Raw genomic sequence first — 26,431 nt, forward strand, 5'->3', positions numbered from 1 at the left:
AAAATCCTGGGGGACATTTTCTTTCTTTTACTCATATACTGAGATGGAGACCAGCTCATAGGAATGTGTTTCTCCTACACACATTCAAACCCTGTTTTAAGGAACATATGACTATCCTGCATACAGAAATAAAACCAAGTTCAGAGTTACCAGGGCGATTCCTGGATTCCTTCCCATCTGTTGTGGCCTGGGAGGCAGCACCCTCTTCTGGAAGAGACAAGATACTAGACTTAATTCAGCAAGGTGCAAACAAACAAGAATGTACTTGGGAAGCCACAATTCAGAATTAATCTCTGGATTCCTCAGAATCAGCAAGCCTCAATGAAGGCGGGAGAGCTTCTAGTGAGTAACAGCCTCTGTCATTAGACTGCTGTTCCAACATTTAACCTAGAGAGTTCTCTCCCTCAACCCCAGCTCTGGCTTAGATCTGCTGTCGTCCAAGTTATTGGTCTCAATACCAGGGTAACTGCTGAAATTCACTGGCATGTGATGCAGGAGGTTAGACTAGATGATCTAATGGGATCTTCTGGCTTTAATCTACAAATCCTCCAAAACGCAGTGAATCTCCAGCTTTTTCTTCTTGTTAGCTTCATAAGAGAGCACTTCTCATGGACCTACCCCTCACTTCCCAGGACCAGTCCCCATTGGCCAGTTCTCAAGAGGTTTCATTCTTTGGCCCAGAAGAAATCTACAGACCGCAGTTTTGAGAAGTGATGCTCTAAAAGATGTGCGAGGGCCTTTGTGTCAAGCTGCCATTTCAGCAGCAGTTTGAGACACCTGACAGTATAAAAATTAAACTGGGAAATGTAATTGTGCAAATATAGTTTCTGAAATGGAAAGTAAGTTGGAAGTGGCTCTTGGACCACAAAGAGCTGCTGGGTTCACAAAGTGATGGAAGGGGACGATCTACAAAATCCAGGAAACTTGAAATATGGTTAAGTTTGGGGTTTTTTTGTTTTTACAGTGCTACCAGATGGCCAAGAAAAGAGGTTTAGAAACTTCCCTATGCTTTCCTCTTGCCCTTTTACAGAGAGCCATTTGGATGGCTAGCACCACTGTGCATGCTTGAAGGCACAAGGCTGAGTGTACCAAAGGCTGACAAGTGCTCTCCTGCCCTGGCTTAGTGCTACATGGGGCTTTGAAGAGTGTTTTGTCCAGTCTAGTTTTAGATGTCCCAAGTGATCACTTTTAAGAAAAACCCTTTCTTCTGAGACTCTTAAAACTGGGATATAGCTCGTAGCTATGATAGGCTATTACCCACCAGAGGTGGGCTTTACGTCTTGGGATTTCATAGCCATTGCTTCAATGCGGTCATTGAATCTCTCTCGGTCTTCTTTCAGCGTCTTGTACACCTGGAGAGGAGAAAAGTGGATGGCAGTTACGCATCTACCATGTGCATATCACTGCATCAATGTAACATTGTGCTTCAACTCATTGATAGGCTTTTGTCCACTCTGCTCGCTCAGAAGAGCCATCAATTAAACAAATGAAGCAAAATGCAGCTCATTGTTAAAAGAGAACACATGCATGTGTAGGTAAGTCTACAAAATAATGCATCTAGCGGAGGAATCTCAGATTCCTCCACTGTTCTATTTGTGAGACTTTGCTGTCTGGGTGCATTCCTAATCATGGACTGAGGATTTCTGCAGATGTCTGGGAGTCGAGCTGAAGATTTGTTTCAAGATGGACTGTATTTGTATGGGCCTTGCCACAAAGGCAACACACCCAATACAGACTCCCTCTAGGCTCTTTGCAAGGGCAGGCCATGGCAGGACAAGCAATTGGGTCTGCAGAAAGCTATTCTGGAGCAGAGAAGGAAGACAGCAAGACAGGATGTACACAAAGCTGCAGCAAGAAAAAGCAGACAGAAAGCAAAACAGCTCCCAACTGCACAGCAGAAGAGCACAGCAGAGCCTGGACTAGCTGGATAGGGCTCCAAAGCGGCAAACCAGAGTCTAACTGGGGAAGATGGCAACGACTGCTGAGTAGGACCATTCATATCTACGATGGAGAAGACCCTTGAGCATGGAACAGAGTTGGGAGATGCCAGGAGACAACTGCCTTGTAACCCCCCCATTTTTGTTCTCTATTTGGAAAGAGAATGAGGAGAAATTCTGGCTGGAGAACTGCAACATGTACCCTAGGCCAATGGGGTGAAGGAAGAGGACAACAAGGTGATGGTTTTTTGCTTGTTTGTGGGGAGACACTGCTCAGTTAAAGATGGTAGAATACAATGAAACACAAAAATTCACTGTCTTCAGAGGAGGAGTGAAATATTCAAGCCTTCCCCAAATACTGTAAAGCCTACACATTTAATGCTAGAGACCCAAGTCATCTTAATCTGTCTAGTGGCTTCCTACCTGTAAAAATCAGCACCACAAAAAGCATAGGTACTGAGAGTTTGACCTTCTACAACAGGAATTATACTGTGATTAAAGAATACTGGTTGAAGCAGCAAAGATGCCCAACTTTGACAGAGCTAAATCCTTTTTGATTCATGGTCTTAACAAGGCAAAAATAGAGTATGTCTCTTTCATTTAGGAGAAAACATTGGGTGAAGGCCTGGCAGCGTGACTGGCTTGGAACGTGCAATGGTCCCTGTCAGTTAGGACTTGAGAGTCATTCTGAGTCTCAACGAGGGAGAAACGTATTTTTATAGTTCTTGGTGGAAAGACAAAATCTTCCAGAAAAAGCAGAGATCCAAGGAACTACTTGAGTCCCAAGACAAGAAAAACTTGTAGGGAATTGAGCCTTGTGTAGGCTAGCATTTAAAGGCATGAGGTTAGCAAGTTTAAATCACACACCTTTAAATCCTACTCTAGACAAGGGCCTTGGAGGCTCTGAAATAACTCAACTTAACTGTCTTGGCTTAGAAAAGAATCCACATGAGATCTTTTAAACATCTCTCAGACACTTCTAGGGTCAGCAGCTAAGATGTCAGTGTCAGCACATCCATGGAAGGGAAGCATGGATTTGTGTCAGGAACTTGATACTAAACACCTGGAACCTATTTCAGCTGAGCATCTTTCCCCACGAAGATATGTGGAGACCTCAGGAAAATGATAGGAGAGCACAAGCTGTATTCTGGGGAGACTTTTATTCAGAGAACATATATGGAGGATATATTCCGAAACCAGTTTTCAAAAACTCCCATGTGCATGGGGAGTGGAAGAGAAAGGGACATTCTGGAAGCGGATCGTAGCAAGGTATTCCACCCTCCTACTCCCCATCAGAGAACTAATAAATAAAAGGGAAGCAAATTAACTGTCTGAAGGTATTCCCTAGCCTCGTGTGATTACGTAAAACCGACATGCATTGCATCTCTCGTAATGCTCTAAGGAAAAGCAACTGCTACAATTTAACATACAATAATTAGATACCACGTTTTGGACCCTTCTCAGAGGACATTAAAACAGCATACAAACTTGGATCTTTGCAATGTGCAACGTGTCACTTTAAATTCAAAGTCAGGGCAACTAAAGTTGCAACAGCAAAAACCAAATGACACTGAAGACATTTAACAGTTTATTAGCAAAATATTATGAGATCCAAACTCTGTTTAAAATGAAGTTAACTATTCTCTTGAGGTTTTTGGTATCGCTCCTACTGCCTACGCAGTTCAAACTTTACTTATCTCCAAGATTAAGCTTTGCATAGTGAAGCAAGGTAAAGTCTCAAATGAAATCTGAATGATTTCAATCTTAATGTAGAACAGGAATAAAAAGCAGAGGCAGACAAAAGCATATCTCTGGGATAGAAGCAAAATTTCAAGCATAATAGAAGTACTGTTTGAGAAAAATTAGCATAAAACATTTTAAACTGTTACTTGTAATCAACTGTACAAACCCAAGGTTTGTAAACCTACCTCTGTGTTTTAGAGAGAAGTAGAATAGTGCGAAGTTGAGAAATTAGTTAAAAAGGCAGCATACAACAAATCAAAATCTGACCATTCAGGAAAGCAGATACATATAGGTGCACGTATTAGATTGAACCACTTCAGGCACTACCTCTGGATAGCAGTGTCCCTTTGGAAAACCTAAGTACTTATAATAAAAAACAAAGCTACCCTCTTAGCTATTTGACAGAAGTGCTTTATTTAATGCTCCTTCTGTAGCATAATTACAAAAGTAGGTAAATGGATTGCCCCTGTTTTTCTAATGGAGCTTGAAGTTAGTGGGTTACTTCCTTATTTGTAAGCTTGGAAGGATTAAATCATCAGTATATGTTGGTGAATGTCTATTTCACCATACATGCAACCAAAGTATTTCCATAGATAACTGAAATATACAGATAGGCAAAGACAAATGCTGCTTGAGAACTAAGAGTCTGCTTTAAGGATATTTACTTTGTATACTTTGATGTAATGTTGACAACTTGTGTTTTAACATATATAAAGTTTTAATTTTTGAATATCAATATCTATCATTAAGAAAAATATTATCTGGGCACCCCATAATTTTGTACAACTGAAAATTTGAAATGACAAAATTGGGAAAAATGCTTAAAAATAAACATTTATATTATGGGTCAAAATTATAAAAAATGAAAATCAAATATTGCCAAGCCTATTTATTTGTACACCAGCTCAATGATGTCAGCATAAATCTGGTAATGTGACTCGTTAATTAACTTTGCTTCCCTGCTGGCTATGAAGAAAAGCAAAAGACACAGTCAGTCCTACACAAGCTCTGGCTATTTTGACTTTAGATATTCAGTGTAAAAAAATTAAACTCAGCAGGAAGTTTCCCCGTCACAGACTTGAATTGTGTGGACAGATCAAATTTGGAGTTGTATACTATTTGACAATGTCCCTTTAAATAAAACCGCAGAGAGGACACTTATCAGAGGATTTAGTTAAGTTATATGACTAACTGGATATTAGACATATGAGAGGCACAAAGATTTGAATCATGCCAGGGTATCCCCCACCCACCCTCCCACTAAAATGCATTTAGTTCAATCATCTTACATAAGCTCCTGCCCCAGTGACTGTTCCTCCTACAATTAAGTAGTACACTAGGTTGTTGCCATCTTTCCCAGGAACACCTGTAGACGTTAGAGATCTAGATGGGGGTCTTAGATGATGACACTGCAAAACTGTAGGTGAAGACAGGCAACGAAAGAAAAGAGAAGGAAAGAGTACTGAATATTAATGAGGACACTTCATCAAACACCTCTTGGTGAAGCAGAGTTCGTTTTCAGTTACCTTTTTGGTCAAAAGAAGCGTGGCTAATACATATTTATCATTTCAGGACTTAAATACTATGAAAGCCTCTTCCCTTTCTTATGAGCATATTCATTTCAAAGTGGACATAACATCCTCTAACCAGAAAGGCTCTTCTCTGATGCGGTGTCTGCTTTCCTGTGTGCAGCTGGGGAAGGAGATGGGCATGTCTCTCTCTCAAGGAAGATCAATTCACACGCCGGGCTCACTTTTTAGTTGAATTCTGAGTTTTACTGAAGTTTTCCAGCAGGAAAGCAGACAAGCAGCTTACCCCCCAGGCCACATGCTTAGTCCATGGCTTTTCCACATTAGAACACGGGACTTACCGTTCCCAGCCCTTTGTTCTAACAACTTTTCCACAGAATTTCCTTGCTAGATAAGCCCTCCTAAAGGAGGACACAATATAACATGTGGTTCTACTCCCCAAGGAAGCTTTTCACATTCAGGAAGCTCCTGAGTGGCAGACTTATTTATTCTAAAATTTGATGGGGGGAATTATTTCTGACATTTCCCCACTTAGGTGCTCTACTTCCTGGCTGCAGCTCCATGACAGAGGTCAGATCACATTTGCCAGGCAGTTGGAGCTGGCATCTCTGAATTGGGGAGAAGGGTGGCAGGGCATACCTGAGAGCCAAAGGAATAGGTAAAACACATTTCTCCCCCAAATTTAAAAAACATAAATAAAAAGTTCTATTTCTCAGGCTCCGCCTGTACGTGAAGAGTTTCGTTAAGGTAAAATCAGGGCAATAGCCACACTAAGTGTTTGATGTTTTAAATCAAGACTATCAGCTGTAGATAAAAACGTACACAATGCTTCCCTGTAAGAAACAGAACTTCAAAAGGGTAGATTCATATTCCTTAAAATGGAACCTCTCCATTACTAAACACTATTTGTGTCTTGAATTCACTCTGCCTTGGAACCTGATTTACCGCCTCAGACTAGCTGAACCATTTTGCTCTTTTTCCATTACCTAAGGGGAGGTTAAAAGAGGTCTATAAATATCAGAGTTGGACAAATGCAGAACTTAAACTTTGAAACGAAAAAAGAAATTTGGCAAGCAATGGCCTGATTAAGTTTGTTGCTCAAAGGATAAACCATCAGAACTATGTGCTAATTATCACATACAAGGTAACAGACAGAACTGTGGTTAATCACAGGATATAGAAAATAATGTTTTTCTAGTAAAGACAAAGGGTAACTGAAATGACAAGAGAAAATACTGGTTAATTTGCAGCCAGTTCCAGTTTGGACATTAGATTCCTAGGAATTTTTCCAAAGCGGGAAAGAACAGCAGAGATAAGAGGCAAAGGAGGCAAGAGAATGTAATCATTTAACAGGAGCTGTGTTGCAGCTTCTTTCATGAATTGCCTTTCTACTTACATATGCACCTGCTCCTAACGTTGATAAGCCCACAATAAGGACAAAAGCAGAACTATCGCCTTTGCCCCCAGGTGCACCAGAGCTAGCCATTTGTCTGCTCATCTGTAGTTTTAAGGGAACATTCCATCGCTGCAACAAGTTGCCTAAGGAACACAATTTTTTTTAAACAAAACACAAAGTATTGTCAATACATAGTCATGTTTTCAGGTATAGTAATTAACTGTATTATAAAGCCAAGTAAATCACCCATATTTGACTGACCCTAGTGACTTATTTTGTGCTAAAGCGAAACCACTACACTAAGTTTGAGATCCCACCTCCTCCCATTCAAACAGCAGAAAATGGAACTGCTACTATACTCAGTCTTCGGAATTGGTACTCAAACTCCCCTCACGGCCCCCAGTTATTGAATGCAGTACTGCCCCAGTAGCATGTTCACAGAAGAGGGATTTCCAGCACAATTTAGACCCTGTCCATACTGGGATCAAACTCTTAGCTGTACATGCTGGGGGTCAGCAGGGTTCCCCTGCAACCAGTGAGTAGTTCTGTGAACTTTGGAAGTCAAGCTCCCCCTCTTGCCCGCCCCAAGCTCTCCAAGAATTTATAGATGGTTCTAAGGTCTGGTCTACATGCCAAAGTTAGGCTGATGCAAGTCACCTTGTGTCAACTTATTTGTGCATGTGTCTACATTTAAATTAGTCTCCAGCCAACATCAGTGCCCCATTACAGTGACACAGTAAGACCACCTTCCGAACGGTGTTGAGCCATGGTTGAACTGCTAAGGTTGATGGCACCGCATGAACTATGTTGACCCTAACAGTCCTCCATCAGCTATCCCACAATTCCCCATTCCCTGTGACAGTGATTACAATTGTGACCAGGGTGAACTCCACTGAGCAGGGGTCAGAGACCAAAGCCACCCCCCGTAAAGTCCCCTGCATATTTCTGAAATGCCTTTTCCCGATGGCCCACCTTGGCAAGTACACCTAGCAGCTCACCCTTGCTGTATGCAATTGCCCAACCAACCATGCTGGCTCCATGCGTCAGAAACTCTCCTGACTGGAGTACACGGGAGGTGTTGCAACTCCTGCGCCTATGGGGAGAAGAGGCTGTGCAAGCACTGCTATGGACCAGACACAGAATCGTGGATACCTGCAAAGAGAGGCACAGGGGCGTGCAGGCAAAGGGGTATGGCAGGGACTGCGTGAAAGCAAAGGAACTTTGCCAGGCGCACCACAAGGCCAGAGAGGCCAACAATTGATCTGGTGCGGAGCCGCAGACCTGCCGCTTCTACAATGAGCTGCATGCCATACTTGGCAGAGGTCCCTGTAGTGTACCACAGACCACAATGGATACCTCAGAGGAGCCCGAGACAGAGCCCCCTGCCATGAACAGCAAGGAGGAAGACAGGAGTTAGGGGAGAGGCAGCTGGGGAGGAGCCTAGCCATGTCATGAGCCAGTCCTGCCAGCCAAACATGGATGAGCCTGCTGAAGGGGAAGGGACCTCAGGTAAGCACAGGCATGTATTTTTCCTTACAATGTTTAAATTTAAAGATGGCGCCCGGTCCATCCCCAAGTCAAGACAAAGGTATCAACTTTTCATTGTTCTACTCAGACTAGAAGAGTTAGTGGCACAACAAACAGAGGTAGAATTGGCATCTGCTTTTCATTCCCCTGTTCGGCTTGCTGGGGGGTAGGGTGAGCCATGCAGGGCAGTTTGGTTTTATGTACATAGGGGTGTCCCTCAATGAAACGTTCACGGAGATACTCTGCAATCCTCTGCCAAAGGTTTTAGGGATAGCTGCCTTATTTCTTCCTCAGTGGTAGGATGCTTTCCCGCACTGCTCTGCGATGAGTCCAGCTGGCACCACTGCAGTAAACAGGCTAACAGCCTACAGACCCAGGTGGCTTCAGGACGCCAGTAGCAGCTGCTCCCTCTGTGTCTTTGTTACACTCTGCAGTGAGATACCAGCTAAAACCTCCACTGCCTGTGGAAAACAGGGCCAGCACTCAGTGCCACTGCTCCATGCTCCCACCTTAGAATAGGGACTGAAATTTTATTGTTTCATGCAATAGAAATTCCTTTCCCTGGTCCCCCTTCCATCTTGCCCTGGATGGGCCATACTCACCATGCCTGGGGCTGGAGAGTGGAGCTGTGCCCAGGCACTCCATAGCTGAAGTGTCAATAAGCATGTCTATTAAAAGTGTTTATGGGAATAAGGGAAAGGAGTTTTGAATCTTATTTTTCTCTTCCCCTAGTGGCTCTAAATCCTGTGGCACATCTGACTATTTTGTTAACAGCAGATTCTGGCATGGAGGCCTTAAGGGCTGCCCCCTCCACTCCTATAGAACACCTGACCCTGACAAGGAGGAGAAAGAAGACGACCAGGAAAGATAGGTCCAGCAAGATCCTGCAAGCCAGTGCTGCATCAGACTTATAAAAAGGGCTTGGAGGGCCAATGTAGCAGAAAGCAAGAGTGAACAGGAGAAAGGCACGAGAATCCCAGCAGGAAAAGGAGAGGGAAATGCACGAGGATGTAATCGGTCTACTCATGCAGCAAACCCAAATGCTGCAGATCCTGGTGAGCTACAAGTCCAGAAATCCGAGACTCCTGACCCTTTGCACTCCTTGGAGAACTCCAGCTCCCTACATACCATATGGAATCCTGGGCCTCATCCTTATCCCTACTACTCCATGCCAGGAGACAGCAAGGGAAACCACAACTTCACATACTCTAACCTGAGAGACCAACGCCTGGTATACATGTAGTCACAATCGACTACACGTGTGCATTCAAACGTGCAGAAATGTTTGTTGCCTTTCCAATCTTCAAGTTCCATTCCATTAATTTACAATTAACATTTGTATTGCCTCGCATGCTTTTTGCGCATTGATTTTTCCTGGGCTGTTGGTGCAATTCAATAAATTTCTGTTTTTTGAGAATGAGATTCTCTTTATTACTTCACACCGGACACGGAAAGCACACGGTACTTGTAAATGTACAGGATCACAGTGCACACACGTCCTAGCAAACAGCCAGTCTTATTTATAAACAGACAGCAGGTACCACCTAATTCCTAGCAGCACCCACAGCACACTCCAGAACAGCACCCTACTGCAGCTCTTTCAAAGCTACCCTCAATCACCAGCTCCATTCTCAGCTCTTGTGATGGCCCCTGTGTCTGGCTGTTCAAAGTCAGCAGACAGCCAGTCATGACAGCTTCCCCCCCTTGGCCTCAAAGATCTGATGCAAGACACAACAGCCAACTATAACCATTGAGATATTTTTCTCAGTGAGATCTAATCTAGTGATTAAACACCACCAGCGTCCCTTCAATCCACCACAAGCATATTCAACAGTCATTCTGCACCTGCTGAGTCAGTAGCTGAGTCTTTCCTTAGTGGTCTTGAGGTGGTCAGCATAAGCTTCATGAGCCAGGGGAGCAAAGAGCAGGCTGGGTCCCACAGAAGCAATACTGGCATTTCAATATTGTCAATGGTAAGCTGCCAGCTGGGAAAGAAAGTCCCTGCTTGCAGCTTTCTGAGCAGTCCCGTGTTCTTAAAGATGCAAACATCATGCACCTTCACAGACCAGCCCGCACTGGCATCACTGAAGCGTCCCTGGTGACTGACCAATGCTTGCTTAACCATAGAAAAGGAACCCTTTCTGTTGATGTCTCTGTTGCAAGGTGGACTTGTGCTAAAACAGGGATATGTGTGTGGTCTTTTGCCCCACCGCAGTTTAGAAATCCCTCACTGCCTAGCAATCCACCATGTCCTGCACACTGCAAAGAGTCACAGTCCTGAGTAGCAGCAGACGACTAATAGCCCTACACACTTAACTGACAATGGTCCCTACTCTGGATTTTCGAACTCCAAAATGATTTCCCACTCACTGGTAGCAATTCAGCATTCCAAGTTTCCAGAGTGAAATCACCACACTCTTCTCCACTGTCAATGCAGCTCTCATTCTGGTGTCCCTCTGCTGAAGGTCTGGGGACAGCTCAGCAAAGATATCCAGCACTATGGCCTTTTACATCCAAAAGTTCTGCAGCCACTGCTCATCTTCCCAAACCTGCATTATGATGCGATCCCACCCACCAGTGCTCGTTTCTTGAGCCCAGAAGTGGTGCTCAGCTGTCTGCAGCTGCTCTTTGAACCCCACCAACAATCCTGAACTGTTTTTCGCTACATCCCTTCGTAAACTGTCCTTGAAGAAATCCTCACGTCCCCCATTGTTGCGGTACTTCCTGTGGGTCTGTAACTACGGAAGAATTGTGCCTCCTGTGTTTGCAACATTCATGAGAAAAGCGCAGAGCTCTGTGGGCTCCATGCTTCTGTCAGAGAGGGGAGACACTGAAAGTGCCATGCGGGTTGGTGGGATTTTTTTTAAAAAGGCACAACTATAGGCTATTATGGCATTATGGGATGGAGAAATGGCATTATGGGATGGAGAAAGTTGCATGCTGGTAACTTGACCCCTAGCTCCCAAAGGTCCTATGTGACTCATTTATACTCTATACACATTGCAAAAAGTTCCCAAAAGGCATTACACCGCTGACGGCGACATGCAACACACTTTGCAGTGACACAAGCACTCCTGGTGAGCACATACAGTGCAGATGCAAGCAGCCAAGCATACATTCGCACGAGCAATGGTGGTCACTGTACAAGAATGTACTTTGTGTCAACGACAGTTTGTAGTGTAGACATGTCCTGAGATGGGGATTGGAGTCCGAGACACAAGTCAAGAAGTTACTAGAACCCAACTAACAAAAAGGGCCTTGTCTACACCAGAACACTTTCCTTTAGGGTCCTACCACTGACACCCCAAGTGGAGTCCAATCAGTGATATCAGTAAACATGCTCATGTGAACTGTGCACCAACAGTCACTGGCATTTTAAGTATTGTCATGCTAATCTGCTCTGAAGGCTGCACTTAATGCAATGGGATCCTGGAACCCTGCTTACCCTAGCTCCCAATGTTGCTACCATTGGTGGTAGCAGTGATGAGAAATGTTCACAGAAACCCCCAGTGCAGAAACAGATGACGGTGATTAAACAGTTACAGCTTGCTACAGCAGGCTGGACAGAATCTCATGATGCTTTCCCTACAGTAGACTTGCATACTGCAAGCGAAGATCATCACAAATGAGAACTCTGACATGCTTTCTACAAACACTGATGCCAGATGCTGTGTATTACCACAGATTAACGCCACATGAAAACCAATTCCAAAATAGAAGACAAAAAAGATACTGTCTAGAGTGAAGGAGGATTGTTACAGGGACTAAATGCCAATTGCCCTCATTCTAGTTATCCAAACAGCTCCAGTCCCATGTAAAGTGTCAGCAGGAACTTCCTTAATCTCAGAGGGGCAGCGTACAGCAGAGGGGCAAGGCATGTCTCCCTGACAGAGCAGTCCCTGTTAACTCAGGAAGTTTGCTGTTGTTGGTGCATGGGGGTGAGGGGAGAAACCAACTTGATTAACTCAGTCAACTCTCTCAACTTCAAAGAGAGAGCATCAGAATGTAATTACTCAGCATTGTTCATGGTGGACAAAGCCTGTATGGTGATCCCCCTCACCTCTCTGGTTTTCGGTTTGTGTCCCATAACATGCTGTTCTAGCACAATATTTCAATTGAAGTCAATGGGAGCCACAGGTGCCACGCACCCCTGAAAATCCAGCCTCAGGTACCCTACACTGGACTTGCAACAACTGAGACTCCTAAAATCAGTGGCCACTTCTGGAAAATTTGGCTGCATCCAGAGAGGCCTAACTGCAACAGAGACAAGAGAGAAAAGGACACAGAAGAGGGCGTTTGGGAGGGTCAACCAACAGTTCTGTGAATTAAACACATATCCATTATGTTTTATATTGAATTTGAAATATTACATGCAAAAAATGGTATTCACATCATACCACAGTTAAGATAATAAAACCTTGGGAAATGCAAAAGTTAAACTTGGCCACATTACACATACAGTATGTTTTCATAGTCTGTACTTCTAGGAACTTTGCTATTTCCCAAGAGAGAAAGACAATAGTACTTACATGCAACACAGCTGAGTAATGTTAGAATATTCAGATCGCATCAGTGAATGCAGCAGTCAATTATGTATTGTTAATGCTGCATTAACACACTTCTTTCCCTTTAATTTTAAGCTTACAGAGCTTGTAAATTCTTTTAACCAGAGCTACTAGACTGGCAAAATCTCCAATCTGTGCAGACTTCACAAGCCGCACCATAAGCTTCTTGAATCAATCTGTGCATGTACCTAACTAGCTGTGAACTTGCGAACAATCCATGTCTCCTGAAGCGTGCACATGGAAATTTAATTTTCTCCTGTGAAAGCTTGGCTTAGGCAATTTTTGAACTGTCTATTTTAGTCAATCAAAACCAAGGTATTTTAAGTGTAGTACAGGCACTACTTCTCAAGGAGGACTGCGTCTATGCCAAGTTTAAATCTTCAGCCATTTTTCATATAGCTCTCTTTAAAAAAGTGACTAGATTTTCTTAATACAGGGAAAAAGTATTTTTCAAGATCAACTGAAAGAATTTTGCTCCAATTTATGAAAAGGCCACTTTTAGATAGAGATCAACATGTAAAACTTAGGAACAAAATAAGAATTGGCCATAAATTTGTAAGCATGAAAAATAGAGGAGTAGAAGGGAAACTTTTGCATAACAGTGACCTGTATAAATATTAGCAACTTTCAAGGACGTGTGCTGCTAGATTCTCCAATGGCCTTCCAAGGTCATTGCTACACTCCCGTTTTACTTGGCTACCTATAGAGCCCTGTCTACACGACACACAGTGACTGTCTGAATAGGGCTTTGAAGAATTAAAATTAGCTGACAGGGTAGTCCAGGAAACATTTGTCAGCTATCTCAATTCTTCACCACCACATTCAAACACAGCAACAATCTGTAATGTGTACAAGGCCTAGAATCATAGACTATCAGGGTTGGAACGGACCTCAGGAGGTCATCTAGTCCAACCCCCTGCTCAAAGGAGGACCAATCCCCAATTTTTGCCCCAGATCCTTAAATGGCCCCCTCAAGGAGAAGACCGCAGCATGTCTGATGTGCCTCAAGACTTGCTATGAGCACACTAATTCAGATTTCCCCAAAAGCTGCCACGCCAAGAACAGCCACAAGTGAGAATCTGCCTCTGCCAGAAGAGGAAAATCTAGGGTTAGAACAGTCAAGATTCATCACTACAAATATCCGAGGGACCCCTACCACTACCCACATTAGGTGGCTAATACCAGAGCACACAGCTCTTCCTTGTAGCTCCTGCCCTCCAGCTAATGAAGAAATCCACTTCAGAGCTCCCTGCTCCACTGTTTCCATTACATTCACAGGGAGACCAAGATTCCTGACCAAGAAGTTCTCTAACACTAGAGCAAGGGAACATTCGAACAAACTGAAAGGTGCCAAACTCAAAATGGACAACAGAAACTATCTTTTCACATATCTACTGTGGAACCCACTGCCTCAGGATATTGTTGAAGACAAGAGCTTATCAAGACTCAAAAAAGGACTGGACGTTTATAAAGATAACAACGTCTGAGAATAACAGTAAAAAAGAAAAAGTTTGGGAATTGATATCAAACCTCCTGCTTTGGGATTTAAACCAGTTTTAATTATTAGTGCTTAGGATGAAGACATTCATGGGGAGCAGATTATCCCACACCTGCCTACTACATGGTTTCTTGCACCTTCCTTTGAAATACATGGTGCTGGCGACTGTTCGAGACAGGATACTGGACTAGATGGACCATGGATCTGACCCAGTCTGGCAAGTCCTATGTAGGAGCTCCCCTCCACAGTCTGCATTTATCCATGATGCAAGAAATTTGGAAAGCATCCTAAGGCGATCAGTTCCTACCTGGCCAGCCAATTCAAAGTCACACACAAGCTGTGTCTATACTAGAGAAATTTTCCAAAATTTCTTGCTGTAGCTACCATCAGTTCATCTCCACAAGAGTTAACACTGGGGCTCCTAACTTTGTTAACAGATCACCAATTTTTAAATCATCACCTGATCTTGTTCACAGCAGGTCTAACACCACTGTGCTGAAAGCAGTGGCAGCAGTCCATCTACACTAGGGCTCTCAGGATTGCAGAAAGGGGAGGACCTGAACCAGGGCTGGCAATCATGGAAAGCATTTGCAAAATTTAGGCAAAGCTTGAGACCAAAAGTTACCTCGTAATATTTACTCCCAAATAAGAAGGTTTGGAGTTTTTTTTCCAAAGGAGTTAAAGTTGAAAGCGTGCTTTAGAGTCCAGCTACTACCTAAAAAATACACCCTCTTCATAAAAACCCTACACCTTTAAACAATCTGGGAAGTTAACATTGAAGGGCTCCACTGCCATACCTTCTCCATCATTCTGCCATCACTTACTACCTTACCTGATTTACACCAGTAAGTGTAAGTAGTTTTCTTTGGCTGCTAGGTCTATGTTGTTTATTCAATGGATAGTAAATATTTCAAAGTGTAGAGTCTCAGGTACATTGTTACATCCAAGTTCCGTATATTTTCTCAGTGTGATATATTGGTGGAACAGAGTGGAAACACGACTCATCTGTGGCATCATAAGACAGGCTGACTCTATGGCATTGAAGGTTTATGTAATTGTGGGTACAGCTTGCAAGTTTGTATTTTTAACTCCATTAACAATAACATGTAGCAACTAACAAATGCAAATTTTGTAGCGAGTAGTGTTGCACTGTCTCTCTGCTATACTACCATGGAAATGGAGTTTGAATAAGAAACAGGATTTTATGAACTCCTAGTCATTTGGACCTTTGCACAAACTTCACTAGTTTTAGAGGGACAGTTAAAGATGGTTGGGTGGTGTAAAACAGGCAGTGTGAGAGCCAGAGGTGAATCAGTAAAGTTCAGAATTTTTAATTTTCTGGTTTTTCTAACAGCGTCAAATTTTGGTCAAGATTTGTTTTTGGAGGAGTCCACTGGAACACACTTTCAACATTAACTTATTAAAACAAGCTTTGTTTGGGAATCTCCCTGATTTTAAATGCGTGCCAAGTTTAAATTGGGTTGGCATATAAAGCCCAGAGGAAGGCCCCCTTGTCCCCTCCTCATAGATCATAGCAAGCTCAAAGCAGGGCTTTGTCTCCTGCATGAGGGATACACGGGATAGTGAACAATGGAGGAGGGACAAGCATTCGTGCACATGGAAACACTAATTTTTATGTCCAGAAAATTCAGTGTGGATAAAAGAACACTTGGCCTCTCTCTGTCCTTTCCAAGTGTCCCATAGCAACTTGCAACCCCCTCCCAGGGACTCCTCTATGGCCCCAAGTCCTCTGCACCATCTTTCCCCATTCTGCACCAGTCTGCTTTCTCCTACAGAGCCCCCTCCCAGCCCTTCATTCCAAGAAGCTAGGCAGAGTGTTTTTCCTCTAATTTGCCCCACACCCCCAAACCATGACTACCTTGGTTCCCTGTCAGCTCCCCCTGAACACTGCCCCTCTGCATTTGCCACTAGTCTCATACCCATTCGCCCCACTCCATACCCCTCACCTCTGGCTCAACCCAGCAGCTGCAACAGTAAAGCCTGGAATCAGCTGCAAGCCAGTTTACAATTCTGTATGAATGTAGCCCAGGTTGTGACTGTGGGTCACAGGAAAAAAAAAAAAAAAAGAGGGAAAAACAAAGAAGAATCCCCCAACTCCTGCAGTCAGTACACAGCCTGGCCCATTGTGTAGGATTCAACATCATCAGACTTAGAGCAAAACAGCAAACCAGGATCATTTGCTTCAGTCAGGGGAAACACACACAAGTCTCCTATAAGAAACTGCAGAAGCAAGAGTCAGTTTCCCAGTTCCTCCTTGGTTCCAAGTCTCACTACAGGCCCAAGACCTTCCTGCGGCAGTTTCATTGTTGAGCTGAGAAGTAAGAAGAGAGCATCATTTTTCTTCTGCTCAGAGACTCTCCCCCAGCTTTCCATGACATCCTCTTTCATTTGCCAAAGTAAGTTATGCTGAATTTCATCCTCAATTGAAACTAAAGCCCCACTCTCCCTCCCTGACAGTATTTCACACACTCAGGAATACTAAAGATTTTTATCTAGTCTGGAGCATTCACAAGGAGCACTAAGAGTTTTGTTAGGCAAGATCATTTACGATAAATGATTATAACGGAATCTGCGTCTTGCAATTTCAAAGTTTAAATAAAAACAGTAGCTCCTTTCTGTGGAACTAAGACACAACATACGTAAAAAGATGTTTTAGATAGGAAAACTCGAGTTTACCAGGCTACTGGCAGCAGCAGAATATCACAAGTGGATTGGTTGTGGCACATGGAATGCAGGACTATAACCAGCTGACTATATTTGCTTCCATTTCCCTTCATTATCATCAAAGAAAACTTCATATCTTTTGCACTGTAAGGCTAGTCTTGAAACCTCTGCTACACCTTTTCCACTTAGAGAGTTCTCCAGTTTACATCCTTGCAGTAAGAGTCAAACTTCAAGACGGGAAAGTGAGACGGCAACACTGCATAGTTCTTATCTCATGTCATGCACCCCAGGAAGGAAGAGAAGGAGGGTGTGCGTGGAGGGGAAATAAGAAAGAAAGCTGAAAGTTCAAATCTGTCACCCTGTAGAGGAGGAATGGGTGGAAAAGGCAACAAGATTCTAAAAGAATTATAGATTTATTATTTCAGTAGCTGTTAGAAAACATGTTCACTCTCCAATGAAAAGATAATTAACAAGATTCTCTGGGCTATTAATTTGGCAGTGCTCAGGAACTACAATAGGCCATTCATCTTAATCGATGACCTGAGAGGAGAAGGGCAAATCTCTTCCACCAAAAGATATGCTGGAAGAGAAAGAATATGCCACATCCTTAAAGGTTAACTTCTGATGTCAAAAGTAAATGGAGAACACAAGGACAGATAGTGTAAAATAACCTGCTTCCATGCAAGGATCTGCCATAAAAAATTTGCTTGTATTTTCATTTCACTGCTCATGCAGAGCTCTCCGAATACTTTAAAAGTCCAAAAAACAAACAAACAAACAAACCAATACAAAACAAGAGAAGAGAAGATGAATTCAGGAGATCTCTAAGCACCAAGGTCCAAAGGCATGGACGTTGCTTAAAAATGAACTATGAAGCATAAAGTCTCCTTTATTATGTTCAAACACAGATGCAAAACCTCTCCCCCCATCCTAGAACAGTTTTCATATTTGAAACATCAGATTCTCCCTTCTTCTTAAAGGGCTCTGGAAAGATCATTGGAGGACCAGATTATTGACATCAAGCAGGGATGGGAAGACAAGAGAGAATGCCGATTCTTAGACCACGAACAGTAGTCTAAGGTTATCAGTTTCCAGTCTGAGAATCAGCATTCCTTCCCCATTTCATTTTGGATGGGGAGCTGAAGCTCAGGTTATAGCTTTGTGTGACATCAGTAACATCCTCCTCCAAGGAGCTTTTCCAGAAACTGCCAACAAAGAAGAAAATGAGGAGCAGATATTCCCAATATGAAAGACAGACAAGCAGAACAAAGTTTGAGATCCTCTTCAAGCCCTTCTATCAAAAGAGGTGTAGAAAGCAAATGCACACTGTGTGTGTTACTTCGTAGTTCATTTTTCAGGAAATAGCACTCTCACCTCTCAATCCTGAAGATTAAGATGGCCTTCCTACAACACAGGATTAGATTAATGGGATGGGAAGCTGCACAGGGGACTTCATTCACTGATCTCATGCTCTGAAAGCTCAAAATGACATCCTTAAACAGCCCTCACACTGAGATGTCACAACCTCAAGGACAATAAACACAGTAGTTTTAAGAATCCATTTAATGGTGCCATGGAAGCTGTCTCTCACTACCCACATTCTGATGCAAAAGATCACAGAAGTGGGTAAAAAGCAACACAGCTAAGAACGTCTAACATTTACCATTAAACCCTACTGGTTTTATTTCTGTTCTAGACTCAAAACTGTTTGAGGACTCACTCTCATCCTGTCTCTCTTCCATTATGAGGTACTCAACTCGAAAGTCATTCAGCAGGCAACGTAGCAAGGAGCTCTAGCAGACTGTCACTTCACACCTATAATACTTATTGGAATTCAGAGGCCCAACTCCTTCTAGTCATCATCCTGAGCCCTGCTGGCTTACAGCAATGAGATCAGGTTCCAGGAAGGGGTAAGAACACAAGAATTGCCATTCAGTCAAACCAATGGTCCACCTAGCCCAGTATCTTGTCTCAGACAGTGGCCAGGACCAGAGTTTTCAAAGGGAGTGTACAGAACAGGGCAGCTGGATTGATCCAACCCCACTTCCCCTCCCGGCTTCTGACAGTCAGGAGTGCAGGTGTCTGGAGCACGGGTTGCATCCCTGACCATCCTGGTTACTAGCCACTGATGGACCCACCCTCCATGAACTGATCTACCCCCTTGGCTGCCTCTGCTTAACCCATTCTGCCTTGGTGCCCCGCAGCCGCCTTGCTGAGGTGGCAGCGCTCAGAGCACGCCAGGCAGACACCGGTTCCTCCCCACCCACCGTCCGGCTTTCACACGCCCCCTTCCCCAGAGGCCCCAGGCAGCTCCCGAAGCCCTGGCTCCCTGCGTAGCGCCGGGCTGTACTTCTCAGCAGCGGCCCCAAACCAGGCACGGGCGGGGCTCGGCTCCGCCGGGCGCGGGGCTGGAGGCACTGGCAGCGCCCTGCTCCCGCCAGCAGCGGGGATTCGCGCCGGAGCCGCTGCGGGGCGGGATCTGGCTCGGGGGCTCCCCGCGAGGATCGCCAGCACGCCCGGGTAAGCGGGCGTCGGGGCGGCCGGGAACGGGGGTCGTTCACCCCGACCCACCTGCCGCCGCCCGGCCTCGCGGCCTCGGGCTCAGAGAGCGCAGGCTCCGCGCCAGCTTCTCCGCCACGGCGGCCACTCGGCAGCGGAACATGGCTGCAGCGTGCCCCGGCCTCCGCTCCGCTTTGCTCTGACCCCGGCCCGCCTTCAGCGCATGCGCCGCCCGCAACGCCGCTCCCCGATTGGGTGATCCCTCCACGCACGCGCAGTGCGCAACGGTCCACCAGGGGAGCCTTCTCGCGTCGCGTCACTCACCTCTCGCGAGCGGGCCGGGCTGCGAAGTGTCGCTCGTGCCCCCCGTCTCCATAGTGCGTCCGCCGGGTCTGACCATGCGGTGGTTACCGGCGCGCTGCCTTCTCCGCCCACCGCGGCGGCCGCTCGCGGCCCCTCCCCGGCGGCGAAGCTCCGGGCCCGGCCGCCGCTGGCTTCTCACCACCCCGATCTTCTACGTGAACGGGCCGCCGCACATCGGGCACCTCTACTCGGCGCTGCTGGCCGACGCCTTGCACCGACATCGGGGCCTGCTGCGGCCGGGCCCGGGCCGCCTCGCCACCGGTGAGCGGAGGGGTCGGCGCTCGGGGGGTGAGCGGGGGCGGGTTAGGGGCGGCCCCGGGCCGGGAGCAGGACCTGGCAACTCTGCGTCCCCGCCGGCCCGGAGCGCTCGCCGGGCAGGGGCCGGGGGGGCGGGCCGCGCTCGCCGGGGAGCCCCCCACTCAGCTGCCCCGCTTGGCTGTTCCAGGGACTGACGAGCACGGGCTGAAGATCCAGCAGGCGGCGGCAGCGGCCGGGACGTCTCCTCCGGAGCTCTGCGCGCAGGTGTCCGGCCTCTTCCGCGACCTCTTCTGCCGGGCTGCCGTCTCCTTCACCGACTTCATCCGCACCACGGAGCCGCGCCACCGCCGGGCGGTGCAGTGCTTCTGGGCGGCGCTGCAGGACCGCGGGCTGCTCTACAAGGGCTTTTATGAGGGCTGGTACTGCACCCCGGACGAGTGCTTCCTGACCCAGGCCCAGATCACCGAGCGCCCCGACGCCCAGGGCCGCCCCTGCAAGGTCTCGCTGGAGAGCGGCCATCAGGTACAGCGGTGCGCTGCGCTGCCTTCCTGCCTGCCCTCCTCTTGGCATGGCCCGATGCTTCCCTGCCTCGCTGGCCAGAGCAGGTGGGCAGGTACTTTCTTCTCACCCGGGCCCAGGCCGTGTGCTCCCGTAAGGGATGCTCAGCAGACCGCCTGCTTAAGAGAAATAATAGCAGTTCTATAGTTAATGTAGCAAGACAGAAGCTGAAGTTTCAAATCTCTCTAGAATTTTCTTGTATAGTTAGATCAGCTTGAAATGTGGTGTGCCTGTTCATGGGCTGGAGCAGAGTTAGCGGTCTGAATTTGCACTCATTTAGTCAAAGGGTTCTGGAGATATAGAATACTATAAAAGGAGATGGTTTTAAAACCTCAACCTTCTTATACCAATTTCTGGGCACAAATGGAGACAAAACAGAGGGCAATAGCCACATCAATCCCATGTCTCTTCACTGCATGTGTTGAGAGCTAGCATTCAGCACCAAGAAAAACCTCCTATATGTAAAAATTAGGGCTGTCAAACAATTTTTAAAAATTGTAATTAATTACTAGATTTAAAAAAGTCATGCTTAATCTCAATTTTGATCACACTGTTAAATTTAAATTGGTATTCTATTACTGTTATAAATATTTTCAAATATATTTCTTTCAAGTACAACACAGAATACAAAGTGTACAGTGTTCACTTTATATTATTTTTTATTACAGATACACCTCTTCCCCGATATAACGTGACCTGATATAACGCAGGTTCGCACACAACGCGGTAAAGCTCCGACACGCTGCCCTGAGCAGCGTGTTAAGGGTGCCGGGCTGGGCTGGGGCCGAGGGGTTGGATAAGGGGCAGAGGGTCTCGGGGGTGGTCAGGGGCTCCCCCCGCCCCAGGGTCTGGGAGGCAGGAGCTGTGGTGGGGGGGTGCTTTTGGGGGCCCCACAGTCCCAGAGTGGCCCTAGGGATTAGCAGGGGGCTGGGAAAGGTCCCACACTCACTTGCGGCGGGAAGCGGAGCACCGCAGCTGGGAGCTGGTGGAGTGGAGCAGGCTGGGGCCGGGCTGCTCCGCTTCCACTGCTGCTGATGAGTGCGGGGGGATCCCTTCCCCCAAGTTCCCTCCCTCGAGCAACACGGCTGGGGCCGGGGTGAGGGAAGCGGAGCGGGCTGGGCCCTGTTGTTCCACTTTCCACTGCAGGTGAGTACGGGGGGGCGTCCTTTCCCCAATCTCCCCGTACTCACCAGTGGCGGGAAGCGGAGCGCCACAGCTTGGAGGTGGCAGAGTGGAGCGGGCTGGGGCCACGTCGCTCCGCTTCCCACCACAGGTGAGTGCGGGGGGACGTGCTTTCCCCAACCTTCCCTTCCCAATCTGTGGCGGGAAGTGGAGCAGCCCAGCCCCAGCCCGCTCTTCTCTGCCAGCTCCCAGTTGTGGCACTCCCCCACTTACTTGTGGCGGGAAGCGGACCTTTCCCCAACCCCACCCCCAGTGACACTGCTCAGGCTGGGGCAAGGAAAACGGAGCGGGCTGGGGCTGTGTTGCTCCGCTTCCCGTCGCTGCCGGTGAATGCCTGTCAGGGGGCGAGCGGTGTAGATAGGGGTCGGAGCAGTCAGGGGACAGGGAGTAAGGGGGTTGGGTAGAGGGTGGGGTCCTGGGGGTGATTAGGGACAGGGGTCTCTGGAGGGGGCGGTCAGGGAACAAGGAACAGGGATGCCAAAGCAAGTTCGATATAACACAGTCTCACCTATAACGCAGTGAGATTTTTTTTGGTCTCCCAAGGACCGCGTTGTGTCTGGGTAGAGGTGTATTTACACTATAAAAACAAAAGAAGTAGGTTTTTTTCAGTTCACCTCATACAAGTATGGTAGTGCAATCTCTTTATTGTGAAAATGCAACTTACAAATGTAGAATTATAGAGCCTACAAGTCGAAGCACGAAGGGGCTCACGAATGTTTAACATATCTGGCACATAAATACCTTGCCAATGCCAGCTACAACAGTGCCAGGTGAACAAGTGACATAAGAAGCAGACAGCATTATCTCCCATAATGTTTACCTTTGCGATTGGCTGAACAAGAAGTAGGACTGAGTGGACTTGTAGGCTCTAAAGTTTTATATTGTTTTGTTTTAGAGTGCAGTTATGTTAAAAAAAAAAAAAAATTCTGCATTTATCTGGCAGATGTTGGCACATCAGCTGGATGTGAGCTCCTGGTCCGATGTCCTGGCTAAAATGTTTAACATGATCCTTGAGGGCGTAAGCCAGAACATCCAGTAGCAGTATAGAGGTGGTATGACCTCTGTATACCACATTAGTAAGACCATTACTGACTACTCTGTCCAGTTCGGTGTCCACACTTGAAAAAGGATGTTGGAAAATCAAAAAAGTTCAGAAAAGAGCTACAAGAGTGAAGCAAAGTCTGGAAACCTGCTTTACAATGAAAGACTTTATGTGGGGAGAATAGTTAATAACAGTGAGGATAATTAACTATTGGACGAATTTATTAAGGGTTGTGGCAATTTTTGAATCAAGATTGGATGTTTTTCTAATAGATTTGCTCTGGTTCAAATAGGAATTATTTGGGGGCAGTTCTCTGGCCTGTGCTATACAGGAACTCAGCCTGAATGATCACAAAGGTCCCTTCTGGCTTTTGAATCTATGAATGTTTCTGATAACAGAGGGCTTGTTAATACAGCAGGCAAAGGAGAGGCTGGAAATTGAAATCAGGCAAACTCAACCTGGCAATAAGATACAAGTGTTTAACAATGAGGGACAATTTACCTAGGGACGTGGTAGATTCTTCATCACTTGAAATCAAGATTATATGTATTCCTCAGAGATGTGTTCTGGCTCAGTCAAATAATTGGGCTTACTGCAGGAATCACTGGGTAAGATTCTCTGGCCTCTTGTTATGCAGGAAGCCAGACTAGATTATTATGATGATCTCTCTTGCCTTTAACATCTATGAATTCCCAGTTTGGCCAGACAGTTCCTGAGTTCACTGATCAAATCAGTCTGCAGCGTATATACCATTTTAACTAAAGTGAAATTTCAAATTAATTCAGTTAAATAAGTGAAAAAGGTGTTGTGGACACTCTTGTATCAGTCAGGTGTATATCAATTTATCTTCAGTGGATTAGGAAAAGATTTAAACTAAATTGAAGTAAAATACTCTTAAACCAAAGTAAAAGTGTCTACAGGGGGTTTTGAACCCATTCCAGTAAATGGTCTTAAAAACGAATTTAAATTAAACCAGTGCAACTTTTGTGTGTTGTCTGGGAAGTTTCATTTCCTGGTTTTCTAATGCTTGCCTAGGGGAGGGAGAGGTGCAATCCTTGTAGTAGAGATGTATGGGGACCATAGCTCTGCATTTCCTGGTTTTCCAAGGTTTGAATTTTGAGAATTAAGCTCTTGTGCGGTGGGAGGGCCAAAAGGGCACCAAGCACGGTTGGATGTCTAAAACCATAACTCCATGTTAACAAACGTATGGGTGTCACTTGTAGAACTTAGTGAAGGGTATTGGTTGTAATTCATTTTTCTCTCACGCTCTCAGGTGCACTGGACCAAAGAGGAGAATTACATGTTCAAGCTGTCTGAATTTCAAGAGCCGTTACAGAAGTGGCTCCAGGGAAATCGGCACGTAATCTCCCCAGAGCCCTTCTACCAGGTGGTGCGCCGATGGCTGGAAGAGGACTTGCCAGACCTGTCTGTCTCCCGTGAGAGAAGCCGATTACAGTGGGGTATCCCTGTCCCTGGTGATTCAACACAAACCATTTATGTGTGGGTAGATGCCTTGGTGAACTATCTGACCGTAGCGGGTTACCCTGATGCACACCATGCCTGGTGGCCAACTGCTCACCATGTTGTTGGCAAGGACATCCTCAAGTTCCATGCCATCTACTGGCCAGCATTACTCATGGCTGTGGGGCTTGATCCTCCAGAGCAGATCTGTGTGCACTCCCATTGGACAGTCCATGGGCAAAAGATGTCGAAAAGCCTGGGCAATGTGGTGGATCCAGTGGCATGTTTCAAGCAGTACACAGTGGATGGCTTTAGGTACTTCCTGCTAAGGCAAGGTGTCCCTGAGCGAGACTGTGACTATTACGAGGAGAAAGTTATTAAGCTGGTGAATTCTGAGCTGGCAGATGCGCTTGGGGGGCTTCTCAACCGCTGTACAGCCTCTAGCATCAACCCCAGTGGGATTTACCCACATTTCTCAGAGTCTTGCTTTCGAAAGGGCTCTGACCACGTGGATGTGGAACCCTCAGGTAGGGCTTTGGCTGAGGACTACGAGCTGGTAGCATCAGTTGATCACCTGCCTCTCCAGGTGACTGATTATTTTGAACACTTCCAAATATACAAGGCTTTAGAATCCATTGTTGCGTGTGTGAGGCAGACCAATGGCTTCTTCCAGAGACACGCACCCTGGAAGCTGTGCCGAGACAACCCTGCAGAGAAGTGCTGGCTTGACACAGTCCTTCATGTGACTCTGGAATGTCTGCGGATTTACGGGATTCTGCTGCAGCCAGTGATTCCAGCCACTGCGGACAAGTTACTTTCCAGGCTGGCTGTTAAGCCTGAGGAAAGGACTTTCACAGACTTGACCTTTCTGCCTCGCTACCATGGAAAGCCGAGTCCCTTTGAAGGAAGAAGACTTGGCCCTGACATGGGGACCTTATTTCCTAGGCTGGAAACACCAGGAAGGCGTCAGATGGAAACCAAAGGCCTTAGACCTTGACAAATGACTGCTGTGAATAAAACCTCCAGGGACACACCGAACATCTGTGTCTGTTTAAGTATGTTTTTAAAAAATGTTAACAGCTCCTTGGATCAGGCATCAGCTGGGTGGGTCTCGTGCACCCTCCTGGCTGGGATGCCCTTGCCAGAGCAGGAGGCCTGAATACCTCATTGTGATAGAACCCCAGAAGCGTGAGCCAGGCCTGTTGTCTTTTGTGGGGTTTTGAGTGGAGCGTTCTCTGATGGTGTTGCTGGTAAATATCCTCAGCCGCTCTGCTGAGTGGGTGGGACATGAGAAGAGATTAGGATAATGCCTGACTCTTTTTTAAAAGGGTAGATCTTTGTTGCTGGCCCTTTCTAAATAATATTTGGGCTCTGAAAAGTTAACCCCACCCTCATCTCTTACCCAGTTAGTTTCCTTTTCCATCCTGTCTGCCTCTCTCATTGACGTGAGGAGTTGGGTGGTCATTCTACTAATAACATCTGGGCAAGAGCACAGCAGCCTGTCCCCCAGAATGGCCTCTCCTCTTCTGGGGTGAGACCCCTCCCAGCTAGCATCTATATGCAGAGAGGACCCAGAGCCCTCAGGGGCACTCAAACCTGCTGGCTGACTTAGCAGGGTAGGGGGTGAGAGAGAGAGAGTTGAAGTGAGAAGGGTAGGGGCTGATGACAGGGCATTGAGGGGTACTGGGGTTGCTGCCAAACCCTGTAGCCAGCTGTTCTGCACAGGGCTTTGGATGCCAAGGCCCTTGTGCTGGGCTCAGTGCCAAGGCTGGTGCCTTTGCCTGCTGGCATCAGTGGCAGCAGTGATAGCTGCTAGAGCGCTCTGCTAATGGCTGTAGAATGTTAGCTTCTTTTGTCCTCGGGATACAATGGCCCCTACATGTTGTGTTTAGCAGCTTCGTCCTCCCGAGGCATTGGGGGTTGCGGCTAGCTTGTTACAGATGGAGGGGAGGGCAGATGGGCTGGAGTGCATGCAGTGTCGATTTCCTGCTGAGTCTGACCAATTGACCCGCAGAGCTGTGGGATGTTATGCTGTGGGAAGGATGCAGGAAGGTACCACCATCGTACAGCTAATGAAATTGTATTCTGGGGCAATTGCTCATCTGTCCAGAGGTCATGTGCAGGCAGAACGTTAGTCTGTCACTGCTGCTGTTCAGTCTGGACACGGGGCTGCTAGGAGGATTGGAGG

At 46.3% G+C, this 26,431-nt stretch overlaps 2 protein-coding genes across 10 annotated transcripts in view; one reads left to right on the top strand and one right to left on the bottom strand.

Annotated features, from left to right (window-relative positions):
- Positions 1–20,012, bottom strand: part of AIFM1 (apoptosis inducing factor mitochondria associated 1) — a 38,200-nt gene extending 18,188 nt beyond the window's left edge. For 3 of the 9 annotated variants that reach the window (XM_073360647.1, XM_073360655.1, XM_073360656.1), the window contains exons 1-4: positions 19,452–19,689; positions 6,606–6,748; positions 1,262–1,352; positions 151–207 (exon numbers count right to left, since the gene is read on the bottom strand). In XM_073360647.1, coding sequence (XP_073216748.1) covers positions 151–207; positions 1,262–1,352; positions 6,606–6,748; positions 19,452–19,542 — 382 coding nt within the window. In that variant the 5' untranslated portion in view covers positions 19,543–19,689. The other 6 variants (XM_073360652.1, XM_073360650.1, XM_073360651.1 and 3 more) reach the window with 6 other exon arrangements.
- Positions 19,699–25,281, top strand: MARS2 (methionyl-tRNA synthetase 2, mitochondrial). The gene is made up of 3 exons (XM_073360657.1): positions 19,699–20,003; positions 20,188–20,522; positions 24,056–25,281. The coding sequence occupies exons 1-3, from the start codon at positions 19,778–19,780 to the stop codon at positions 25,238–25,240; spliced, it is 1,746 nt and encodes a 581-aa protein (XP_073216758.1). The 5' UTR covers positions 19,699–19,777; the 3' UTR covers positions 25,241–25,281.
- Positions 25,282–26,431: the final 1,150 nt, after the last annotated feature.

The sequence above is a fragment of the Lepidochelys kempii genome, chromosome 9 (genome assembly GCF_965140265.1).
Source record: "Lepidochelys kempii isolate rLepKem1 chromosome 9, rLepKem1.hap2, whole genome shotgun sequence".
NCBI lineage: Eukaryota > Metazoa > Chordata > Testudines > Cheloniidae > Lepidochelys > Lepidochelys kempii.

Bases quoted from the DNA above. Each gene is read 5' to 3' on its own strand.
- MARS2 (XM_073360657.1), top strand. From the start codon at position 19,778: ATGCGGTGGTTACCGGCGCGCTGCCTTCTCCGCCCACCGCGGCGGCCG. The intron at 20,004-20,187 runs GTGAGCGGAGGG...TGGCTGTTCCAG, and splicing joins CCCGGGCCGCCTCGCCACCG to GGACTGACGAGCACGGGCTG. The intron at 20,523-24,055 runs GTACAGCGGTGC...TCACGCTCTCAG, and splicing joins CGCTGGAGAGCGGCCATCAG to GTGCACTGGACCAAAGAGGA.